The sequence below is a fragment of the Scardinius erythrophthalmus genome (genome assembly GCF_964197995.2).
Source record: "Scardinius erythrophthalmus genome assembly, chromosome: 25".
In the NCBI taxonomy this organism is placed as follows: domain Eukaryota; kingdom Metazoa; phylum Chordata; class Actinopteri; order Cypriniformes; family Leuciscidae; genus Scardinius; species Scardinius erythrophthalmus.
This window is the reverse complement of record NC_138245.1, coordinates 20,573,282-20,595,192: the sequence shown is the minus strand read 5'-3', so window position 1 is coordinate 20,595,192 and position 21,911 is coordinate 20,573,282. Positions and strand designations below refer to the sequence as shown.

The 21,911-nt window shown below is 36.9% G+C and overlaps 2 protein-coding genes across 2 annotated transcripts; both read right to left on the bottom strand.

Annotated features, from left to right (window-relative positions):
• Positions 1-342: 342 nt before the first annotated feature.
• LOC308685359 (uncharacterized protein C20orf96-like) lies at positions 343-6,475 on the bottom strand. The gene is made up of 10 exons (XM_081357062.1): positions 6,305-6,475; positions 6,068-6,188; positions 5,846-5,973; positions 5,602-5,760; positions 4,480-4,579; positions 3,853-4,010; positions 3,395-3,496; positions 3,220-3,306; positions 2,977-3,095; positions 343-1,312 (listed from the first exon to the last, which is right to left on the bottom strand). The coding sequence occupies exons 1-10, from the start codon at positions 6,335-6,337 to the stop codon at positions 1,252-1,254; spliced, it is 1,068 nt and encodes a 355-aa protein (XP_081213188.1). The 5' UTR covers positions 6,338-6,475; the 3' UTR covers positions 343-1,251.
• A 423-nt stretch (positions 6,476-6,898) lies between these two features.
• Positions 6,899-11,457, bottom strand: pnp4a (purine nucleoside phosphorylase 4a). Its single transcript, XM_081357217.1, has 6 exons — positions 11,398-11,457; positions 10,852-11,015; positions 10,350-10,453; positions 9,296-9,471; positions 9,008-9,198; positions 6,899-7,617 (listed from the first exon to the last, which is right to left on the bottom strand). Exons 1-6 carry the CDS (start codon positions 11,418-11,420, stop codon positions 7,400-7,402), a joined length of 876 nt encoding a protein of 291 aa, XP_081213343.1. The 5' UTR covers positions 11,421-11,457; the 3' UTR covers positions 6,899-7,399.
• Positions 11,458-21,911: the final 10,454 nt, after the last annotated feature.

Genomic DNA, 21,911 nt, shown 5'->3' with positions numbered 1-21,911 from the left:
CTGTTTACAGAGCAAGCCTTGTTCCCACACTTTGGTCAATTACATTAATGTCACACAACTACTGTTTCAAGGTTTGCAAAATGGCTTTGAAATGCTCCATTTGCAAGATAAATACTTATATACAGTCATAAAATGAAGCACTCGCATACTTTGAGGATTGACACTTTAAAGTGTCACTAACTGCAATAACATGTGCTTGCTGACTGGTAGCCTACCAAACTCCAACATCGTGTTCCTCGACATGGGAAACAACATGGACGAATATGATGAGCATCTTCTGCAGAAATTCAGAATGCAATTGCTGATTTGCGCGCTTGGCAAACAATACGAAGTATTATGAATAATTTGAGGTTACACTTTATTTCGATAGTCCACTTTAGACATTCTAAATTTGCAACTACATGACAACTAACTCTATCGGTAGACTATTGTTAGGTTTAGGCTTAGTAAAATAAGTTTTTACATCAAGACATCACACTACAGTTCAAAATTTTGGAAACGTTTTTGAAAGAAATGAATACTTTTATTCAGCAAGGATGCATTAAACTGATTAATAGCGACAGTAAAGACATTTATAATGTTACAAAGATTTCTATTTCAAATAAATGCTGTTTTTGTTACAACAATATTAAGCAGCACAACAGTTTTCAACATTGATAATAATAAAATCAGCATATTAGAATGATTTCTGATAGTAATGATGCTGAAAATTCAGCTTTGACATCACAGGAATATATTAAAATATAAAACCGTTATTTTACATTATAATAATGTTTCAGAATATTCATGTTTTTACTGTATTTTATCAAATAAATGGCTTTTGTGAGCATAAGAGAATTCTTTTAAAAAGTTTTGAATGTTAGTGTACCTACAATAAGACTACTATATGAACGCTAATATAAAAAGTCTGATTTTTAAAGAGGTATTTTGTTACTACTTACCAAGGAAAGTGGTCACTTAACATCTGCAGCTTAGTTTGTGTGACACTAAAATACATGTAGTATGCAGTTGCACTTGCATGTTTAAAGGCACATCAATAAATTACGGTACTTGCACTAGAGTGGAACATATAGAAAAGAAAAAAAGAGGATCGAGCCAATAAAACAAACTGAAAGCAAAGACAAATAAAGTAAGGAAGATCTGTAAAAATGTTTAACTGAGTAAAATGATTTAATGAAGTGGCTCCATTGATTTTCGTCTGTAATAACAGCTCAGGGGAAGACTCAAAAAGGTAATGCATTCGGCACAGGGCTACACGGGGAGTAAATCCTCTTGGGGTATATTGAGATGGACGTCCATATCTGGAGTACACCTAAAATATAGACAACACAGTGACAGTGACTGTAAACAGCCAGTATACAACCCAAGGCCTAGTTCACTGAAGAAATTAAACTTCTGTCATCATTTACTCACTCTCATGTCATTGCAAACCCAAGGAAGACATTCTGAACTGTTTTTGCCCATATATTGAAAGTCAATGGGGTCCAAATCTACAGCAGACCAGAATGAGTTTCATTGTATGGACAAAAAAAACCACTGATATGTTTTTCAAAAGATCTTCTATTGTGGTCCACAGATGGGAAATTTAGAACAACAAATGATGACAGTTTTTATTTTTGGGTGCAAAGACATCTGTAAATAAGAAGGACTCCTTATGGCACATCTGCCTTTAAACATGGTCACCACAGCCTGAGACAGTTTGTTTAAGACCGGAAACATGAGAACTTTCCCTGCTTGGGCTCAGGACATCTGCAGATACTAAAGCCATGTCTCTGTCACGAGTGGAGAAGGAAATCCCAGATCTGTTTATCATTATCTCTAGTTAATGGAAACCTTTTTAATTTGTTGCTCAGTGTGACATGATATGTGAACACACTAAGTGTTTTTTGCTTGTTTTCCACGTTCTTTGTCCCCTAGGCCAAAACACTTAAGGACCAAAGGTCCATATGAATATATCTTAACTGTGATATAACTGTTCCCAAGGGTGGCAAGAGGTTGTGCAGGACCTTGGAATAAAGTGTCCGATTGTTTTGGAGAGGAAAATGACATGCTGTTTTGGAACAGACTGTTGGGAAATGTGAAACCTTCATTAACCTTTAATGGGCGCCAGGGATTCCATGAATGCACAGCATTCTCTTGTCTCTCTTCATTTATCTTTAAGATGGCCTTTGGAGTCTTTTCCAAATCTGTAATATTACACCATCTCCAACAGCTCAATACCTTTCAAAACCAAGCCATTGTTTGAAAGTAGATGGGGCGAGTTCTCCTCTAGTAGTTTATCAGATTTGCAATGCTGGATCTCCAAAAAAGCTCATTGGGTTAGGGAAAATGTTACTTTTATTCACCTTCATGTCATTCCAAACCTGTACAACTTTCTTCATCAGAACAAAAAAGAAGATATATCGTGTTTTTTTGTTCATCCAATGAAAGTCAAGGGGGTCTAATTTGGTTTTGGTCAAAAACAGTTGAAACATCCTTCAGAATTTCTTCTTTCACATTCTGCATTAGGAAAAAAGTCGAACAGGTTTGGAACGACATGATGGTAAGTAAATGATGGCAGAATCTGCATTTTTGGGTGAATTATCCCTTTAAATTGTTTCTCAATGCATGAAATGAGCGTCTTAAATAACTCATATTAGATGGGCTGTGTGCTGTCAGTATGCTTGAGAAGGCTCTTGAAATTGAAGTGTTGCTGTTCTATATCTGTTTATGGGAGGGGTAGGGTCATACTAACACTGTTAGACATTTTGAGGGGTTTGTTGAACTTCCTTTCAAGTGGTCAATTTTGTGAGAACTTTTCTCTGCAACTGCAATTACTGTATAACTTGGGAATGCTTCAACTGAAGAGCTTGCCAATGTTCTTGTGTTAATAGGACATAAGAACTGTTTGTGATAAAGAAGCTGTTTGCCTCAATAACTCATTGTCCCCATCCACTTACTTATCTGATTTCAGGAAAACATCTCTCATCCACTTACTTATCTGATTTTAGGAAAACATCTGGAAAGATCTCTCTCCTGATGTTTGGTCTTGATAGTTGCAGTTCCTTAATACTCTTCATTAGCTCTTTGTTCTTCTGCTCTAGCTCCATTATCACCTTAAAAATATATACAGTAAATATACAATGTAAATAAATGTACAAATTAACATACTTTTTAAAAATAATGCGTTAAGTCAACAATCAAAAATTAACTTTAATAATAAAATAAAAAATGAATCACTTTTCTGTGCATATTAATCTCTTCCCTCATTGTGTAATTCTGTGAGGCCACGAGTTTGACAATGGGAGGGGTGTGGGATTCATATTTCTGAAAATCAAACAACAAAGATATGTTTGATAATGCACCAAGAAAAGTCAAGAATTACCTCCATTAAAAACAAACAAATCTTCTTTACCTCAGCAACAGCAGAAAGCACTTCCTGCTCTCTTTGGTGTTGGCATCTCTCCAAACGGACTGTTTCTTTCTCAAACAACAGATTTACATCCTCTTGCTCTTTCTGACAATTACAGAAGAGAAACATATTAAAACAATAAATAAAGTTACTTAAATCTAACTTTAAGTACTTTTTACTCTTTACCCATCAGATGGCCAGAATGTCAGCTTTTATTCATCCAGACAGTAAGTCCTGCTTATTTTTCGGTTGCACTTTATTTTACAATATGTGCACTTACAGTGTACTTACCTAAGAAATTACTGGGTAATAATAAGGTAACTACATGGGTTATGGTTAGGTTTAGGGGTAGGTTCAGAGAGAGTACCTAGTTATTACCCAGTGTTTGCAATTACTATAATAAGTACATAGTATATACATGGGGAACAGGACTGTTAAATAAAGTGCTACCCATTTTATACCTGTTGCATCTCTTTCAGTCTGTCCAGTTTTCTTTTCATGTCTGCAATCTGCAAGGCCTTGACAGGGAACTCCATATCTTTGTATGTCTTTAAGAAGCGGAGCTCTTTCCGAGCCTTTACCACCTCTGCTTTTACCATGTCCAACTGCTTCTGCAAACCTGCACTTATAAGATAGTCAAATTAAACTTCTTGTTGCAGTTTGGGGTTGGTTGTTTTTGCTTTAGCATTAACGCTATATGGCCAAAAGTACCTGGATACCCAAACATGTCGACGTCTCTGTCTGCATGGGGCAATATCATGCTGGAACAGAAGAGGGCCTCGTTCTACACGAAATGTTATGTTTGCTTGATTTTATGCGCCTGCTTGTAATGCACTTTTACTGTATTTTTGATCAATTAAACCAATCCTTGGTGAGCATAAGAGACATCTTTCAAAAACATGTAAAGAAATTGTACCGGCTGCAAACTTTTGAATGGTAATGTAGCTGGAATAGCAAAGCCAATTAATTAGATTAGAAAAGTGTTTCCACATACTTTTGGCCATACATAGTGTATAAACTGCATTTAAAAGTAATAATGAAAATAGCTAAAACATAATTGATTGTAAAGTGTAGAAGTTTCAACTAACCGCTGAGATTAGTCTGTGACACTTCCTCTGTATCTGTCAGCTCTGCGTTGGCACTTTTAATAAGACTGTCATCCCATTTTTTCAAAGCCACCATTGATTTCTAGAAAAAACATATATCAAATTGCATTGGTTAAGGGAACTTAAAGGTGCAGTAAGCGATTTCTGAGAAACGCTGTTGATATTTGAAATCACCAAAACAAACACGCCCCTACCCAAAAGGATCACACCCCTATCTTGATAGCCCCGCCCATAAATTCACAAACACTCTATAGAGCTGGTAAGTCCCGCCCATCCGTAAAACCCCACTGGACCTCTAGATTGAAAAATCGTCAATGCAAGTGAATGTGAGAAAATAATTATTTTCTGGTCCCGTTTGAATTGTGCCATGAATGTGAACATGAATGTTGTCTGTGAATTTTTTATAAAATTTTTCATATTACGAGTTTGACAGTATATTGTACGATTCTTTGGCTAGCAGTTGTGGAAAAGACATAACGAGAAAGACTACATGTCGCCTATGTGACGTCACCCCATAACACATTTTCCCTCCACTTGTCAAATCACGGGGCTAATGCTGCGATAATCTATGGAGACAGATCGAGATGCCTGAGTGTTTTGTACCCAAATGTCACCATTCAAACCAAATGGGCTGTTCTTTCTTCAGATTCCCGTCTGAAAGCAGCGAAGAGTTGTAGTCCACAAAGTGCTCTCACACAAAGTCTAACCGTATCAAACTTCTACCCGCTAAATTGTAGCATTCTTCACACGAAAAATTATATTAAAAATTCACAGACGACATATGTTCACATTCATGGCAAAATTCAAACGGGACCAGAAAATAATTATTTTCTCACATTCACTTGCATTGACGATTTTTCAATCTAGAGGTCCAGTGGGGTTTTACGGATGGGCGGGACTTACCAGCTCTATGCAGCACAGGCCCACCCCCCTCATGAATGGACACGCCCCTTACTGCTGATTGGCTACAAGTGCGTTTTGGTGCGACCCACTTTCAACAGCGTTTCTCAGAAATCACTTACTGCACCTTTAATACTCAACGTTGAAAAATTCAGTGCTCTTTGTGTACAGTGGGATCTAAGAACATAATACAATATAGCTCACCCTCATTTGTTCTCTCTGTGTGAGCAGTTCTTTGGCTCTGGAGACTGAGCTTCTGTCTGTGTCAATAATGCTTCTGGCCATCTGCAGGTTCCTCTCTTGAAGCTGTTCACAGTGCTCCTCCAGGTCTTTTATTGCGTTTTTTCTGGATGTGATGAGTAACTACAACAGATTGCAGTTGTCAGCGTGGTGTAAACTAAACACAAGTGAACTATTAAAGTTGGCTTTCCTGCTTTACAGTACACACCATCAGTGCTTTGATGTTGTCTTTCCTCTTTGAGGTGATCTGGTCCTGCTCCACTTTTTCAGGTGCTGTTCTTGTAGACAGTTTGGGGAGTGTTGTGAAATCATTTTGGACAGCGTTTTGAGATTTTCCTGTTCATAAAGCAGAGATTACAAAACAATGCACAAAGACGGACATGTCTCACTACAGTAGAAGCATTACATTTATCCTTAGCCATGTTTATACCTGATTTTCCAGTAGGAGATGGTATGATTCCTCCTTTGTTAGATGATATGACTGCTTTAGGATGAAATGTTGCCCAAAGCAGAGGCTTTGGTCTTGTGCTTCGCTCCCATTTGCTGTAATCCTTGAACAAATATTTTAATAAAAAAAGGGTTTAGTCTAACTGCAGCTATTTTACTTTACAGAGAGCAATACTCATAACGTTACATGAAATAATAAAAAATGGAGTGTACTGCAAACCTTTTCATTATGTGTCACAGAATTCCCGAACATTATAGCAATAACGTAACAATCATAAACACAGTTGACGTCAGTCAGTCAGTCAGTCAGTCATACCACCGGATGAACGTTCAACATGTCTTGGCGTGTCATTATGTTGTTTTCTTCACCGGTAAAATCAGTTCTGTCTGTATCAAAAAGTCATCAAGAGTTCTTAAACAATTCCAGCATTCCCGGAAGTTTGCCATAGCAACCGGAGATACACGACGACACGCCTGTATACAACGTACTTCTGCTGCCATCTAGTGGATATACTGAGCATGCGCGAAAATAGGGAGATTCTCTTCTGTTTCCTGTCATTCTATTTTTCACAATTTAACAGAAAAACGAATGTAATCCTTTATATAAACGTCTATAAATCCCTATAAATTATATGTGATTGTAGCAAAGTAAGAGAATTAAGAAACCGATAGTAAAACTCTTGTCAAAATACACTTGTTATCGTTGCATTGCAGCACAGTTACATGCATGATTAAAGAAATAATTGTAAAATATTTTCAAAATACACTTTTATTGCTGACATTCTTGCATTATGATATAAGGTTATGTATTTGTTTTATAGAAGAGAAGGTTATACAAAACAGGTCTATTCAATGGCAAATTTACATCACAGATAAAATCAAATGTATTATAAATAGCATATAGGAATGATTTAAATATTTGATTTAATACACATCAAAATATTAACATTAGGAATTATATTCATCTGTATAATGAATAGCAGTGCATTAATACTTTCTCACACAAAAGGGCCTAATGTTATGTAATCATGAAGATGCATACACAACTTTCACTGCACAAAAAAAAAGATGAACATGAATAACATTGAATAGCTTACAGTTTTTTAAGTTGTTGCTATGGCACCATCAAACTAGATCATTTTTATGGTCACTACAAATAATAAAATCTTAACATTTAAATATATATATAAAAAAAAGTGTTATTGAAACAGATGTTCTGTAGTTATACTCAAAAGTAAAATGAAAAGAGTGATGACGGCATAGCTGCAGATTCTTCCGGATGAGGTTTTGATGGGCAGTTACAGTGTTGATGACATTACGCCGTGTTGTTGTTGATGTCCATGCGGCTGATGAGCTCTGTGACAAGCACCTGCAGGGTCTCTGAACGCATTTTGCTCACTTCCAGCACAGCTTCATGATTGACAGTCTCATTGTCCTCATAGCTTTTCACCACTTTGTTGGTGATGAGGGAGAGACCAAAGACTCTCATGCCACAATGACTGGCGACCAACACTTCTGGTGCAGTACTCATTCCTTTAAAGGCAAATTATGTATAAATTAATAATAAAATGCATAATTAAGACAACATAACTATCACTTACTATTTCTATTCAATATAAAGTTAATATATTAAGTGTGTTATATCTGTGCCACTATTGTCACAAATGGAAAAGAACAAGTTTTTCCAAAATCCTGCCAAATTTAAAGGGCGTGTCATTAATTATTCACCTTCATGTAGTTCATCTTCGGAACACAAATGAAGATCTTCTAAAATGAAATCTATGAACTTTCTGTCCCTCCATGACAGCCTATGCAACTATCACTTTCAAGCCCCAGAAAGGTAGTAAAGACATCATTAAAGTAATTCATGTGACTCCAGTGTTTTAACCTCAGTTTTCACGAGCGCTTTGTTTGCACCAAATAACATAATTTATAATTTTATTTACAAAATTTTAATCTCCAATGCACGTTCACGCAACAACGTCTGCTCTCGCGTCAACACAACACGAATGCGTCTTGGTGTTCTCGTGAACACGTGGCTTCATAAAATTTAGGTTAAACCACTGGAGTCACATGGATTATTTTCATGATGTCTTTACTACCTTTCTGGGGCTGGTAGTTACACAGGCTGTAAATAGAGGGACAGAAAGCTCTTAGATTTCATTAAAAAGACCTTCAGTTGTGTTCTGAAGACGAACAAAGTCTTATGGGTGTGGAACGACGTGAGAAATTAATGGCAGAATTTTCATTATTGGGTGAACTACTCCTTAAAGCAATTTAAAGTGCCCCTATTATGCTATCTTAAAGGTTCCTTATAGTTTGTCTCCTACAACAGGTTTACATGTATCCAAGGTAAAAAACACTTTAATATACATTGCAGCATCACAGCTTTTCACACAGTGTCTGAAACGGTTCGATGAAGGATTCAGTCTCTCTAAACCCCTCCTTTTCTGAAAGCCTACTCTGCTCTGATTGGTTATGACTGGTCTACCGTTATACAGCGCATGTCGTAAACGAAACACCCATTATACATCTGAATTTTGAGCATCCTCATCCTTTGGAGCACATAAAATAGTGTCTTTTTGACATGTCGACAGCTTAAACCAAACTCCTCCAGGCCTCAGCAACAACTACAGTGTTTGAGGGTCAAAGTAGTCGTTGTTCACAGCATTATGCAAATTTGTTACAAACCTATAAGTTTGTGCAGGAAGTAAGTCTATGATCACTGACGACTCGCTTAAGGCTCGATTCTTTCTTTTGGGAGACAATAACTCCATTAAGCACATTGATCTTTGAAACTTTGCAGACAGCTATATAACAAACCACATAAAAGGTAATATCCGAAAAAGCATAATAAGGGCGCTTTAAAAATTCTGATTAGATATGAATTGTATTGATTTTACTAAACGAGACACCATCTTACCAACTGCATCCACTCCCAGTCTGTGCAGAAGTCGGGCTTCAGCTATGGTCTCAAAGTTGGGTCCTCCCACCATGCAATACACGCCCTCTTGGACATACTGGGAGACGCCCATGCTCTTACAAATGTCGAACGCCATCTTCCGTAGGCTTTTGTCATAGACCCCAGACATGGGCGGAAATCGAGTGCCAAACCTTGATAACGACCGATAAATGATTACATTGCTTGCACTGGCGATTATAATGAACGAACGCTTTCTTAACTCACTTCATCATGTACATTGATACTCACTTATCATCATTAGGGCCATTGAGAGGGTTCAGTCCAGCAAGTCCAGGGAAGTTAATGTGATCTCGTATGATCATAATATCACCACAGCTATAACTGTCCGCTAATGACCCCGCAGCATTAGTGACAATCAAGGTGTCGACACCCAGAAGCTTGAAAACTCTCACTGGAAAAGTGACCTGAGGAACACAAGCACAAATTCTGGTAATCCATTTTCAACATCCACCAAAGCCTGCTGCTCTACTGTACAAGGCACATTACCATTAAGCCATTTTAATCTAACCCTGTGTTATGTAAACCACACAAAAGTTTCATTGAATGATAAATTGTGCTCTGGCATAAAGCATGTGACTCAAAGCGGCGTGACCAGGATGAAGTGACTATACAGTGTGGGCATCCAAAAAAAGGAATCTCCTTATTCTATCATCACTTTAGACTGCAGCATGACACAGCATGAATAGAACAGTGTTCTGTAGTTATTACTTTTGGAATGTAATGTAATTTTGTTGTGTAACATAATACTATTTATGACACGTGATGAAACTGTCAAGATAGATTTTGTATTAACATGGGCCATAAAGCAAAATAAAGCCAGTGTTAGCCCAAGAGTGTACTGAAATTAAAAATATTGAAAATGCTCACTACTGTTGGGGTCAGTAAGATTCTTTTTTTTTTAATTTTTTTTTTTTAAGAAATTAATACAGTAATTTTATTCAGCAAGGATGCATTAAATTGCATAAAAGTGACAGTATAGACATTTATAATTTCTTTTTTAAATAAATGTGGCTGTTTTCACAAAAAAAAAGAAATAATAATAAGATTTTTTTCTGGAGGACCAAATCAGCATAGAATGATTTCTGAAAGATCATGTGACACCAAAGACTGGAGTAATGATGCTGAAAAAAATCAGTTTTGCCATCACATGATTAAATAAATCAAATAAATGCAGCCTTGGTGAGCATAAGAGACTTTTTGAACCACAAATGTTTGAACGATAGCATTCAATGTATGGCAAAGAAGTGGGGCATGTAGTGTCTTTGGTTTGAAAAAGACAAACCTTGCTTAGCGAGTGTCCCTCATACATATGGAATCGACCCTGCATGCACACACAGGTCTTCCCTTTGAGCTCCCCAAAAACCAGCCTTCCAGCATGACCCTTCACTGTTTGAAACACATAGCCAGGACACATACAAGCATTATTACCTATAACAAAATACACACAATTTTTTTTCTATAACTTTGTTTCCATCCTTTTAAAATTGAAGGAGCCATTTAAACTGAAATTTTGGAGGTTAAAAGTTGAACAGTGTAACATGCTAGCATAATATTGACATATTTTACATTTGGCAAATGCTTTTATCCAAAGTGACTCACTGCATTCAAGATACACATGAAAAAAACCTGTTTTATCAGTTCTTGCTTTCCATGGGAATCAATCCTATGACCTCGGTGTTGCTAGTGCCACGCTCTACTGTTTGATAATGCTTTATCTTTGTTTTAGCAAATGGAGAAAAACACTGAAGCAAATACATTCCTACATGTTCTGACCAGTGTCTTACCTGTGCTCTGAGGAAAGCCAGGGATGTCAGAGTATTTGAAAGAGTCTTGGCACTTGAGTGCGTCTGCCAGCATGCCCAGTCCAGAGCCACAGATGATGGCTACTTTAGGTCTGTGTTGTGTCTGGGACAGCAGCCAGTCTGCTGTTCTCTGGTAGTCCTCATGGCTGGTGACAATAAAAGAAAAAAAACCTCTTTATTAAATTTAAAGCTTGACTATATTCATTAGAGGGAACTGTGGAATTTAAAGCATCAGTTACTGGCTCTATATTGTCCCATTAGATATGACTGTAGTTCATTTTCTGCACATTGTGGACTGTGTAACAGTTTTTGAAATCTCAGGCATTATTGCTTTTAAAAAGACAAATATCCATTTGCTTGACCTAAATACTGTTTCATACTGTAAGATGAGCATATCATTTATAGAAATAAACAGTATTAATAGAGCCACAGTTTTGCATTTTCAAGAAAAAGTATGCCATTTCGTTCACGCACAATCCTAAGATATACTTTGTCTTAACCTTAAGAAGGAAAGAAAATGTAACTTACCAGATTTGATCTTTACTATGCATGTTGGTGTGGTGTGTTTGTCTTGAAGAAGTGTCCCTGGATTTGAGCAGAGTGTGAATGAGAGAACAGCTCTCTCCATTTAAGTAAACCTACATTCAGACCTCACGAACACACACAAACGCTCTGATTGGTTACAACTCAGTGTTATATTAGTCATGCAAAATGAATTGCCTTGTAATTTGTAGGTGTGTCTAAGTGTAATATCAGAGGAAAACTAAACTTTCAATTAGATTTGGGGAAAGTAAGCTTTTAAAACCAACCGCACAAGAATATCTGATGCTTTTATGAGTAAAAAAAATAAGTGTACATTGTACGTATTGTAATTTTTTTCAGACAGATCTAATCATAGGATCAGAGGACATCACTTGAATAAATTAATAACAATTTAAAAACAACATGTCACTAGCCTAAATTAAACACACTAATTTCCAACTACTGCGTTTGTAGTATATCCGGTTTGCAGTATAAGATCTGTCAATGGGTTGAGATTGAGTTCCTCCACATCGGTAAACATGTGAGGCCCATTAGGGGTACAGACACATTCCCAAATCTGAAGCATGAGACTAGAAAAATTTAATTTGGGGACCTCACAAGATTTGTCTGATTGCAAGCAATTTTCCACTTTTAGAGACAGATCCAAAGTCTTGTAAAAACATTTATTGAGAGGTATAAATCAACTTCTTTTCTCTTGCCATCACTATTATTAAGATTAATGCATTTCAGACAGTGATTGACCCAGCTTCTCATTGGCTTGTGCATGAATTGTCCTTGACCGAAATCAAAGACTGATACACCACTGTTTGCCCACACATTCTCCACTTTTAGTATCAGGATCTGTAAGGTAAAAAATAAATGCATTTGGAAAATTCTACTATGATAGAAGAAAGAGACCTTTCTCTATTTTTACATTTAGTAAAACACAATTAGTTTAATAATGATCTTTAGCTAATCTCAAAAATCTCGATATCCGTTTTGTACAATATAACATTGTGATTTATTTTTCATTCATTTAGACAAAACATTATAGAGTATTGGTTGCACTTTATTTTACAGCACACTTTCAGTGCTTACCAAGAAAGTATTAAAAGGTAACTACATGGGTTAAGGTTAGGTTTAGGGGTAGGTTCAGGACTAGTACCCAGTTATATAGTATGTACATGGAGAACAGGACTGTAAAATAAAGTGCTACTAGAGTATTAATATCATCCAGTTGTTGGCATAACAACAAAATAATTATCATCTTATAGTATAACCAGAATTTTAAGTTGCATACTCAAACAAAACCGAACGCCGAATACGAAACAGAATTCAAGAACATGTCAAGAACAAGATTCCTGAGGAACAGGATCAGCTTGAGACAATAATATTTACATTTTCCGCATTGCTCTCTCACATACCATTAGTCTGACAATGTGCACCAGTCAAGATAGCTTTCAGACACATGAAAACCTTTTGTCCCAAGAGAACGTGGTAACTTGCATAGCCGGTCACATCTAACTAGGCTCATGTGAGTTATACAATGTAATCAGGCAGATATAGAGAAAGACAGAGAACGATAGACAGAAAGAGAGAAAGAAAGGAAGCGTATCCCTTTCTCTGTAATTACATTAACAATGTCGAGTGCCAAGCATACCCTATGCAACTCGCTCTCTCTCTCTCTCTGCTCAGACGTAATCTGTGGCATATGAGGCACATGTGATTTCACCCACTGGAATCTGATTGCCCTATTCGCTCATTATTAATGGATTCTAAATAAAAACAGAAATGAAAAACCTTAACCCTTGTGCATCAATTTAAAAAAGTTACTCGTAGGTCCAAAGAGGACAAAAATGTCCATGTCAAAAAACGGTCATAAAAAGTTGAAGCTTGAGCACAGACTTAACTTTGGTATCATTTTAAAGAATACCCTTGGCAGATTATTGCTGAAGTTAAATTTGTTTTATAAGTAAATCCAAAAAAAAGTTATATAGGTTTAAGTTTATGAAAATGATTTATGAATATTATTTTATATAAAATATATATTTTATGAAACAAGTGGAACTCTAAAACGGCGAGAAAATCAAAGCCATAAATCTAAATAAGTTGTGTTCCAAATTTGAGGTTGATATCTAAAAAAATGAGCTTTCAGTAAGATTTTGTTTGGGCGCAGTACCAAACTTTCCCCATTGGATCCCAGCAAAACTCCACTGGTGAACACAGCGATTGGCTTTGTTATTTGCAGTTGAGTTTTTCTCTATCAATACTACAAACACACACATGCACACAAACACTTTTTTTTTTATAACACACATACCAACCACACTCTGACATCCATACCAACACACGCACACAATTATCACTGCATAATTTATCCAACTGGCTCTATAATAGCTCAAAATTCATGGAGTTAACAGTAACAAAAAAAACAACAACTTACTCATAGGTCCAAAAGGGACAAAAATGTCCATGTCAAAAAACTCTCATAAAAATGTTACGCTTGGGAGCAAATACTTAAGTTTGGTCTCATTTTAAAGAAGACCCTTGGCAGATTGTTGTTGAAGTGAAAAAAGTGAAAAAAGTGCAACCAAAAAATGTTATAGAAGTTTAAGTTTATGAAAAATATTTATGAACATTATAATCAATATTTTATATAAAATATAAATAAGTATTTTGTGTAACTAGTGCAACATTTTTTTTTTCAAATGAAATGGGGGTGAAATAGTAAAATTACAATAAAAATAGACACCTGTGCCAAAATTAATGCAGTTAACATAAAAAAAAAAAAACTTACACATAGGTCCAAAAGGGACAAAAATGTCCAAGTCAAAACACTCTCATAAAAATGTTATGCTTGGGAGCAAATACTTAACAATGAACATTATAATCAATATTTTATATACAATATATATTTTATGAAACATTTGGAACTCTAAAACTGATATAAATTTAAAGCCATAAATCTAAACAGGTTGTGTTCCGAATTTGAGGATGATATCTAAAAAAATTAGCTTTCAGTAAGATTTTGTTTGGGCGCAGTACCAGACTTTCCCCATTGGATGCCAGCAAAACTCCACTGGTGAACACAGTGATTGAATTTTCAATTTGCAGTTGAGTTTTTCTCTCTCAAATATTACAAGCACACACATGCACACAAACACATTTTTTTTTTATAACACACATGCCAACCACACTTAGACATCCATACCAACAAACCCACACAATTATCGTTACATAATTTATCTAGTTGGCTCTATAATATGCCGAAGCAGAAAACAGGAATAAAGCAAGTATTTGCTTTATAGGCCTAACCTGAAAAAATGGCACCATCTGATAAAAAATTGTAAAAATGTCAATTTTGAAGCCTTGACAACAGAATGAAAGCATCATTTTATAGTTAAACGGCACAGGGATTAAAAAATGCAGTTTTAATGGGTTTCAATGGGGACATATTTGTCCAAAAGGCGCTGAGAGGAAGTATTTTGTGTAACTAGTGCAAAATAGATTTTTTAAAGGAAATGGTGATGAAATGGTAAAATTCCAATAAAAATACACACCCGAGCCAAATTTTATGCAGTTAGCATTAACACAGGCAAAGTGATCAAAAAAACAAAACTGAAAAGGACAAAAATGTCCTCAAGGATGCACAAGGGTTAATATACAATTGATTTTTTTTTTTTACATTCAGTGTAAACAGTGAAATCTCATATTAAAGTACTTTTATTATTTAATATTAAATGTATTACTCTTTATTAAACTTATTGTTTGGTCTCAAATTTAGCTTTGCAAAAAAGTGTTAAAAATAATACAATATTAAGTTAACTTTAACCAAAGCTGACGTTAAGCAGCTAAAAATCAAGTTAAATGTCTTTATTGCGCTTCTCACATAAAAAAATCTAAATTAAATGATTTTAATTAAGATGATGATCATCATCATCAACCCCTTATTCCAAAAAAAAGTAAGTATGGTTTTCGGGGGAAATTGCGTACATGCGTCACTCGTCTGTGCGTGTCTCGTCATATCCATAAATGGAGAAAAGTTGGTATAGCTTAGGGCCTGTTTACACGATACCGTTTTCAACTAAAAACGTAAAACCTTTTATACGTTTTGGCCGTTCATTTACACAGCAACGGCGTGTAGGGTGCCTGAAAAAGCAAACTTTAGAAAACTGGTTTCAAAGTGCAAGTTTTTAAAAATGGTCTCCGTATAAACAACAAAAACGTGAATCTGTGAAAACGATGACGTTTCATCGCCATCTAATGGCCTGGCAGCAGAATGCAGCATTTTTAGTCGTTTTCACGAATCCGTGTGAATGGGAATCGTTTTTACAATGGTGTGGTCTCTACGTCGAAAACTCAAAGGAAAAGCTGATAGACAGGTGTTCGTGTAAACGTACCCTAAATCTCAAACCTCCCCGGAATCCCCCGTTTAAAAAAAAAAAAAAAAACGCTGAACAGAGGAGAGTCTGCTGGCAAAGAGAGAACACAGAGAAGCCCGTAATAAAACAAGAATCAATACTGGCTTGGGTTTTTGGAGATGGCGAGAACTGAGGGATTTAAAATGTTTTAAAAGTGAATATAGAAGGAGATGGCGTTTTTATTACTCAACAGGTGAGTAAGGTATTTTATTGAACAGGAAAATTGCCATATGTTGCTTTGTCATTCATTGTAAAGCAATGTCTATTGAAAATCGCTATATTAATTTGCACAATCACCCAGAGCCGAAGCACAACCAAAACAATGTTCTTCTACAAAATACATGCATTTTTGTTTTTTAATCGTTAAACGGCCAAAAGTTAGTATACCTTTAAAATTATAATTTTCAAGAATACTGAAGTGGATTTGTGGTGCAATAACTATCAAGCATGTAAAACAATCATATGGTATCACATGGTCATATTTTTTATGAGCCTGGCTTAAAATGTGACACTTTAAAGGGATGGTTCGGAGTAATTTCAAACTAGGGTCCTTTGCACCATGAACTCGAGCCAAAGCATAAGTTAGCGGTAGCATAAGCCATCAGGCAAGTGTTATTTAAATAAACTCCTGATATACTTACAAACTTTCCAATGCCTCGTTTTATGAGTACAGAACCTATTTGTACTACTATAGAAGTTTAGTACCATTCTGGGCATTATTAGTGGGGTAATTTATGAGATACATCTTTGGATCCGTTAGCGCCTGCACTAAGCCATTCAGCTGATATCTATAAATAAGCTCTAACTTTAATAATGTTCGACCAAGGGAAAAAAAGCTTCTGGGGGGAGTGTGTGTCTCGAGGTCATGGTGTAAAGGACCCTAGGTTGAAATTACTCCGAACCATCCTTTTAATAATTTTATACAATATGCAACAGGGTGTCTCTGCTTCATTCTTTCATCTATCAAGGTATCCTTGGCCTAAAAAAGGCTGAACATAATGACTGAAAAATGAGCCCCGTAGCCTGTGTAATTTCTTAAATAAAAGCACAGTGCTTGGAACGTGCCAGGCATTTCTCAAGCGCGAGCAATTTCACGTGCTCCACAATACTCGCTCTATGCTCTGACGTCGGGCCGGTCATGTGGAGGTGTGCAGTAATTCAGTTTTTAGTGAATCTGCTGGAAAACTTGTGACTTGTAAAAGGGTCATATATATGTCTGAGTCCTCATCCTAACCCTGACCTCACTGTTCTTGCATTTGTTGTTTCTTGGTTCTTTTTATGAACAAACATGGCAGAAAATGCTCAATAATACATATACAGTACATATACATACAATAAAAACATTTCAGTATATATAGTGCAATAAAAAATGATCAAAACATTCAAAATACATCCTGTAAAATTTCAGCATGACTTGACCCAAATTAAAAAGGGGACCCTTCGCCCTTTTTGCCCTTTCACAGGCCATATGAAGGTGAGTCAGGGAGACAGTGTGGGTCTGAATCTTAAGCAGTTGACCCTAATCCTCTGAACACATATGGAGAAGGGTCATCCATGTACATCTGGCTCCACTGCCGGGCGCCAAGAGCCAAGGACAGCCAGAAAACATGTAGGGCGACAATCAAGGGCGCACTCTTGGAAACAACGGCCCACCCAATGCCACCCAGGATACGAAGAGCTGTGATGGCCTCTAATACCGTCTTAAATGATGACTCTGTCCTACAGTCACACATCCTTCTGCTTGATTAATGTGTTGTTATAGCCTGATGCTACAGAGCATGCTATATTATGCAAATCTGATTTTAATGGACCTGCATTGATAATCGACCATGTGAAAAGAAAGGACATAATTGCATTTCAGAGAGGGCGGAGAGTGAAAGGGAAGTTAAGAGCCACTTAATTGACCAATTTCAGAGAAATATAGTACACAAGAGGAGACTCTCTTCTCCTGAGTACAGTTGCAGATGTCCATGAAGGATAGGACACACTTCAGCTCTCATAGCTACAGTAAATCTACTCTATGCCATGATAAAGCTCACATCAAACTGTCCTGGCTGTAATTGCCACTAATTGTTGCCATGGATGTCAGTCCCTCTGTTGGGGATCTCAGAAATGGGGCAAAATGATGGCAAATATTCACTGGTTTAAGCGTGACTGCACAATGCACACACAAACAATCAGAGCCACATCTGTGATACATGCACACACACTGTTCAGCGATTGCGGTCCCAAACCATATGTGACCCCCTTTATTTGGGAGGGTTTCAAGGTTGACAGTCTGTCCTCGTTGGGCCCACAAATACAACAAACACTCGCATTGAGAAAAAGCGTTCGCTAATCGGGTTGCCAGAAAATGATTACCTTCGTTATTATTCCACCCGACGGGGGGATTTGCATTGGCGTTTGACTCAATGGGACTTAATGATGCTCTGTTTTGGTATCACACAGTAAGCTACTCTCATTGCCAGAATACTCCCCTGCGCTGAGAGAATCGCTGCCTGGGCTGTGGATTATTACAGATTAGCCGCACTGGGCATAATCTCTGGAGCAGTCTGTATGTCATTGCGGAGGTGGCAGACAGAAGGGCAGGGCTAAAAAGGGCATAGCTCTATCTCGGCTAGCACACATAAACACAAACAGGCATGCCAGGCCAGTCTTGCTCCTGTGGGAACCTGCTGTTGTGGGTTGCAAACTGCTGAGAATCAGCCATAGGACATCTCCCAGGGATTCACAGGGATTTGAGTGAAGTGGCTGAGTAAATTATTCAATGAATCAATGATCATAAAAGACAGATGCTTGTTGCATCCCTGAATGAATCAGTGTTTTAAATAAATGGATTGAGTGAATGATTTAATGACTCAATCATAAAGACAATCACTTATTTTGTTCGTCGTTCAAGTTTTGTGGCATTTAAAAATTCAATTAAATTTCAATCCTTAAAGCATCCGAAAAAAATTATTTTACTTACTTTGTGTCTTTGTTTCTGGAGTGGGAAGCTTTATTTGGTTTTGTTGAGTACAGAGGTAACCTTCTGAAAAGAAATTTCTGGACAATTTCTGAAAAAGAAAATTCAAAGGCACAACTTACACCACTTCAGAGAATTACTCAATCTTATTTATGTTGTCTGATTCTGATGAGTGTTATATGTCATTATGTTAAACATTTTCCACTTCAGTCATGTATACATGCTTACAGACATCCTAAACATTTACACACACAAAGTTTGTGTTTCACTCCACATTGTATATCTGCAGATTTGTTTGATTGTTTTGGTCTCTGCGGCCCCACCTCAGCTGGAACTGTGTATCCATGTGATGTATGAGTGAATGCACCGTCGTTGTGAATTAAGAGGGGACTGCTGACACTCGACTGGCTGAGTCCAATAATGGGACCCCTGCTGTGGGGAAGGCCAACACAGGCAGAGGGGGGCCCTGCATGGGGGTCACGCTCGGCTACACTCAGAGTAAGGGGATGTGGCACTGTCACTCAGAGATATGGAGATATTTCTCCAGACCTCCGAGAAGTCTGTGAGGGTTGCATGCAGTGTTATGACAGGTCAGGTTTTGAGATGGGTAATTTTTAGTAAGTGCTCATACAACAGCTGAGTACACCAGGAGCCTGTCAGTCCCATAACTCACATTACACATTTTAAAATTCAGATTTTTAAATTACCTTCAAGCATACATTTATATGAAGAGAATGCTTTATGTAGATTTTTCAAAGCTTAGCATTTACTGTAGATAAAAACTGTAGATATACTACTCATAAAATATTTTCAGTTTAATGCAAAGGTCTGCAATGTTTGTATTATAATTTGTATTATTTATAAGCCCATCATTAATTATTAAGGGAAAATGTATCTATGTGTGTGAGTGTGTGTGTTTGTGTGGGTGTGTGTAAAGAAATTAAAGGACAAATCAAGTGAAAAATTAACCAAGGGGTAATTAACACATGGTTACCGAGTCGATCGTTCCCTGCGATGCGTTTTCATGAAAATCGAATGTAAAGAGTTTTATTTATAAAAACAGATTAGCTCATAACACTAGTATATGGGGCAGAGAGTAAGTAAAAGTAAATCGCTAGTTAATACCACTAACAAGGCTCAAAATAGCCTCACACTAACACGGTAACATAATGAGGGTCCCTACATACAAACCGAAGCATTGAGAACTTTGTAAGTGTACAGACAGTTTAATAAGAAGATACTTTATAAAGACAGTACATTACGCATTTACAGGCAGGAGCCATCTTGGAAAACAGTCTCGACTAGTCGAGCCACGAACGTGTACACGAACGTGTATCGAGCCACTGTTTTTACTGTATTTTCACATAAGAGAAAGGTACATAAAACATAATAGTGTATTTTTTGCTTGCTTAAACGAATCTCTCTGAAATTATGTTACAACAAAATATGTTCGCCTTTGAACTATTCACAAGGATTTCATGAAGACACTAAGTTCAACACAGGGTTATCTTAAGCTGGCAGAATTTATAATGACATTCAGCATATCAGCAAACAGGAATATAGTATTCAAATAGCATTAGTGTAAACCCATCACAGTCGAGGTCTGTGTTTGTGTGATGTTACCCACATCTGGGATTATAGCAACTTTAAGGTAGGAAGCTCCTGCTTTAATCCTGCCTGAAAGAGAAGGAGAGGAGGAGGAGGAGAGGGAGGAAGAACAGAGAGAGAGAGAGAGAGAGAGAGAGAGAGAGAGAGATCAAAGTGATCAAAATGCTACATCCCAAAAAATAATAGCTAAATATGCACATTAACTAAGTGGCTGTAATGAAATATGTTTTTTTTTTCACCTACATGTTGCCATTTCAGCAGACAAATTCCTTATTTCTATTTCCTGGCAATACTGTATTTTTGTAGCCATGAGAAGGAGAGAAGGAGAGAAAGAGAGAGAGAAAGAGAGAGAGAGAGAGAGAGAGAGAGAGAGAGAGAGAGAGAGACAGAGAGAGAGAGAGACAGAGAGAGAGAGAGAGAGAGAGACCGAGAGAGAGAGAGAGAGAGAGAGAGAGAGAGAGGCACACAGAGCACTTTGGGGAGCAGAGCGACTGTGGAGGGACCCTGGATCGCTCCTGACTCCAGTTTGATTCCTCTGCACCAACTGTGCCCATTCATGCATGCCGTAGTTCCTTGTGGCACTCCACAAATCACCAGAATCTTCATACCAGGGAGCGATACACCTGTTTTTTCTTTTGTGTATCTTACATTCTGGCTTCACTCTTAAAAATAAAGGTTCTTTATTGGTTCCTTGAAGAACCTTTAATATCCATAGAACCTGCACAAAAGGTTCTTTATAGTGGAAAAAGGTTCTTTAGATTATTAAAATGTTCTTCACACTAAGGAAAACTGGTTCTTTTAAGAACTGTGCACTGAAAGGTTGTTTAGGGAACCAAAATTTGTCCTATGGCTTCACAGCAAAACCTTTGAATAATTTCCAGCACTGGACAGTAGATGTCACTAAATCTAAACTAGTTCTCCAGGATTAGCTGGTCTCGCACCTGCCATCAGATCCTGCTGAACACTGAAGGGATCTTATAAATGTGCAGAACATAAACAGGATATTCTCATCAGTGCTGTTGTTTATGGTACATGAAATTGCATGCTTAAGTTTATAAACTCATGATTATCCAGTCAGATTGAATAACATATTTCCTGGTAGAAATACATCTGACATGAAGTACACACACAGTGTTCGTATTATGTCTAACTGAGAATTAAACCATAGCATTTTATCCAATGTCAACATGAAAATGTTTATCAAAATCTAAAAATAAAAAAATACCTGGCATATGATACTGATGCAAAAACATGATATTGTATTCTGTTTGTCTGTATTCCCTGCAAGTATTTTAGTGCTATTAAAACTTTTTTTTTTTTTTCATCATAACTGACTTACTCAAAACACATATCTAGTTATCTGCACTCATCAGTTTCAAACTTTGCTGTGCTCTGTCATTAATATTTCACGACAGGGCTGCGAATATTGCCTTAAATGTGCAAATGACTTTCAGATCAGGTCTTTTTCTTATTGTATATATAAAATGCAGCTCATGACACACACTCTGATTCTCACTCACAGATTC

Bases quoted from the DNA above. Each gene is read 5' to 3' on its own strand.
- LOC308685359 (XM_081357062.1), bottom strand. From the start codon at position 6,337: ATGTTCGGGAATTCTGTGACACATAATGAAAAG. The intron at 6,189-6,304 runs GTTTGCAGTACA...TATTTGTTCAAG, and splicing joins CTGTGACACATAATGAAAAG to GATTACAGCAAATGGGAGCG. The intron at 4,011-4,479 runs GTTAGTTGAAAC...TTATAAGTGCAG, and splicing joins GTCACAGACTAATCTCAGCG to GTTTGCAGAAGCAGTTGGAC.
- pnp4a (XM_081357217.1), bottom strand. From the start codon at position 11,420: ATGCATAGTAAAGATCAAATCTG. The intron at 9,472-10,349 runs GTTTGTCTTTTT...TGTGTTCCTCAG, and splicing joins AGGGACACTCGCTAAGCAAG to GTCACTTTTCCAGTGAGAGT. The intron at 9,199-9,295 runs GTGAGTATCAAT...GTCGTTATCAAG, and splicing joins AATGGCCCTAATGATGATAA to GTTTGGCACTCGATTTCCGC.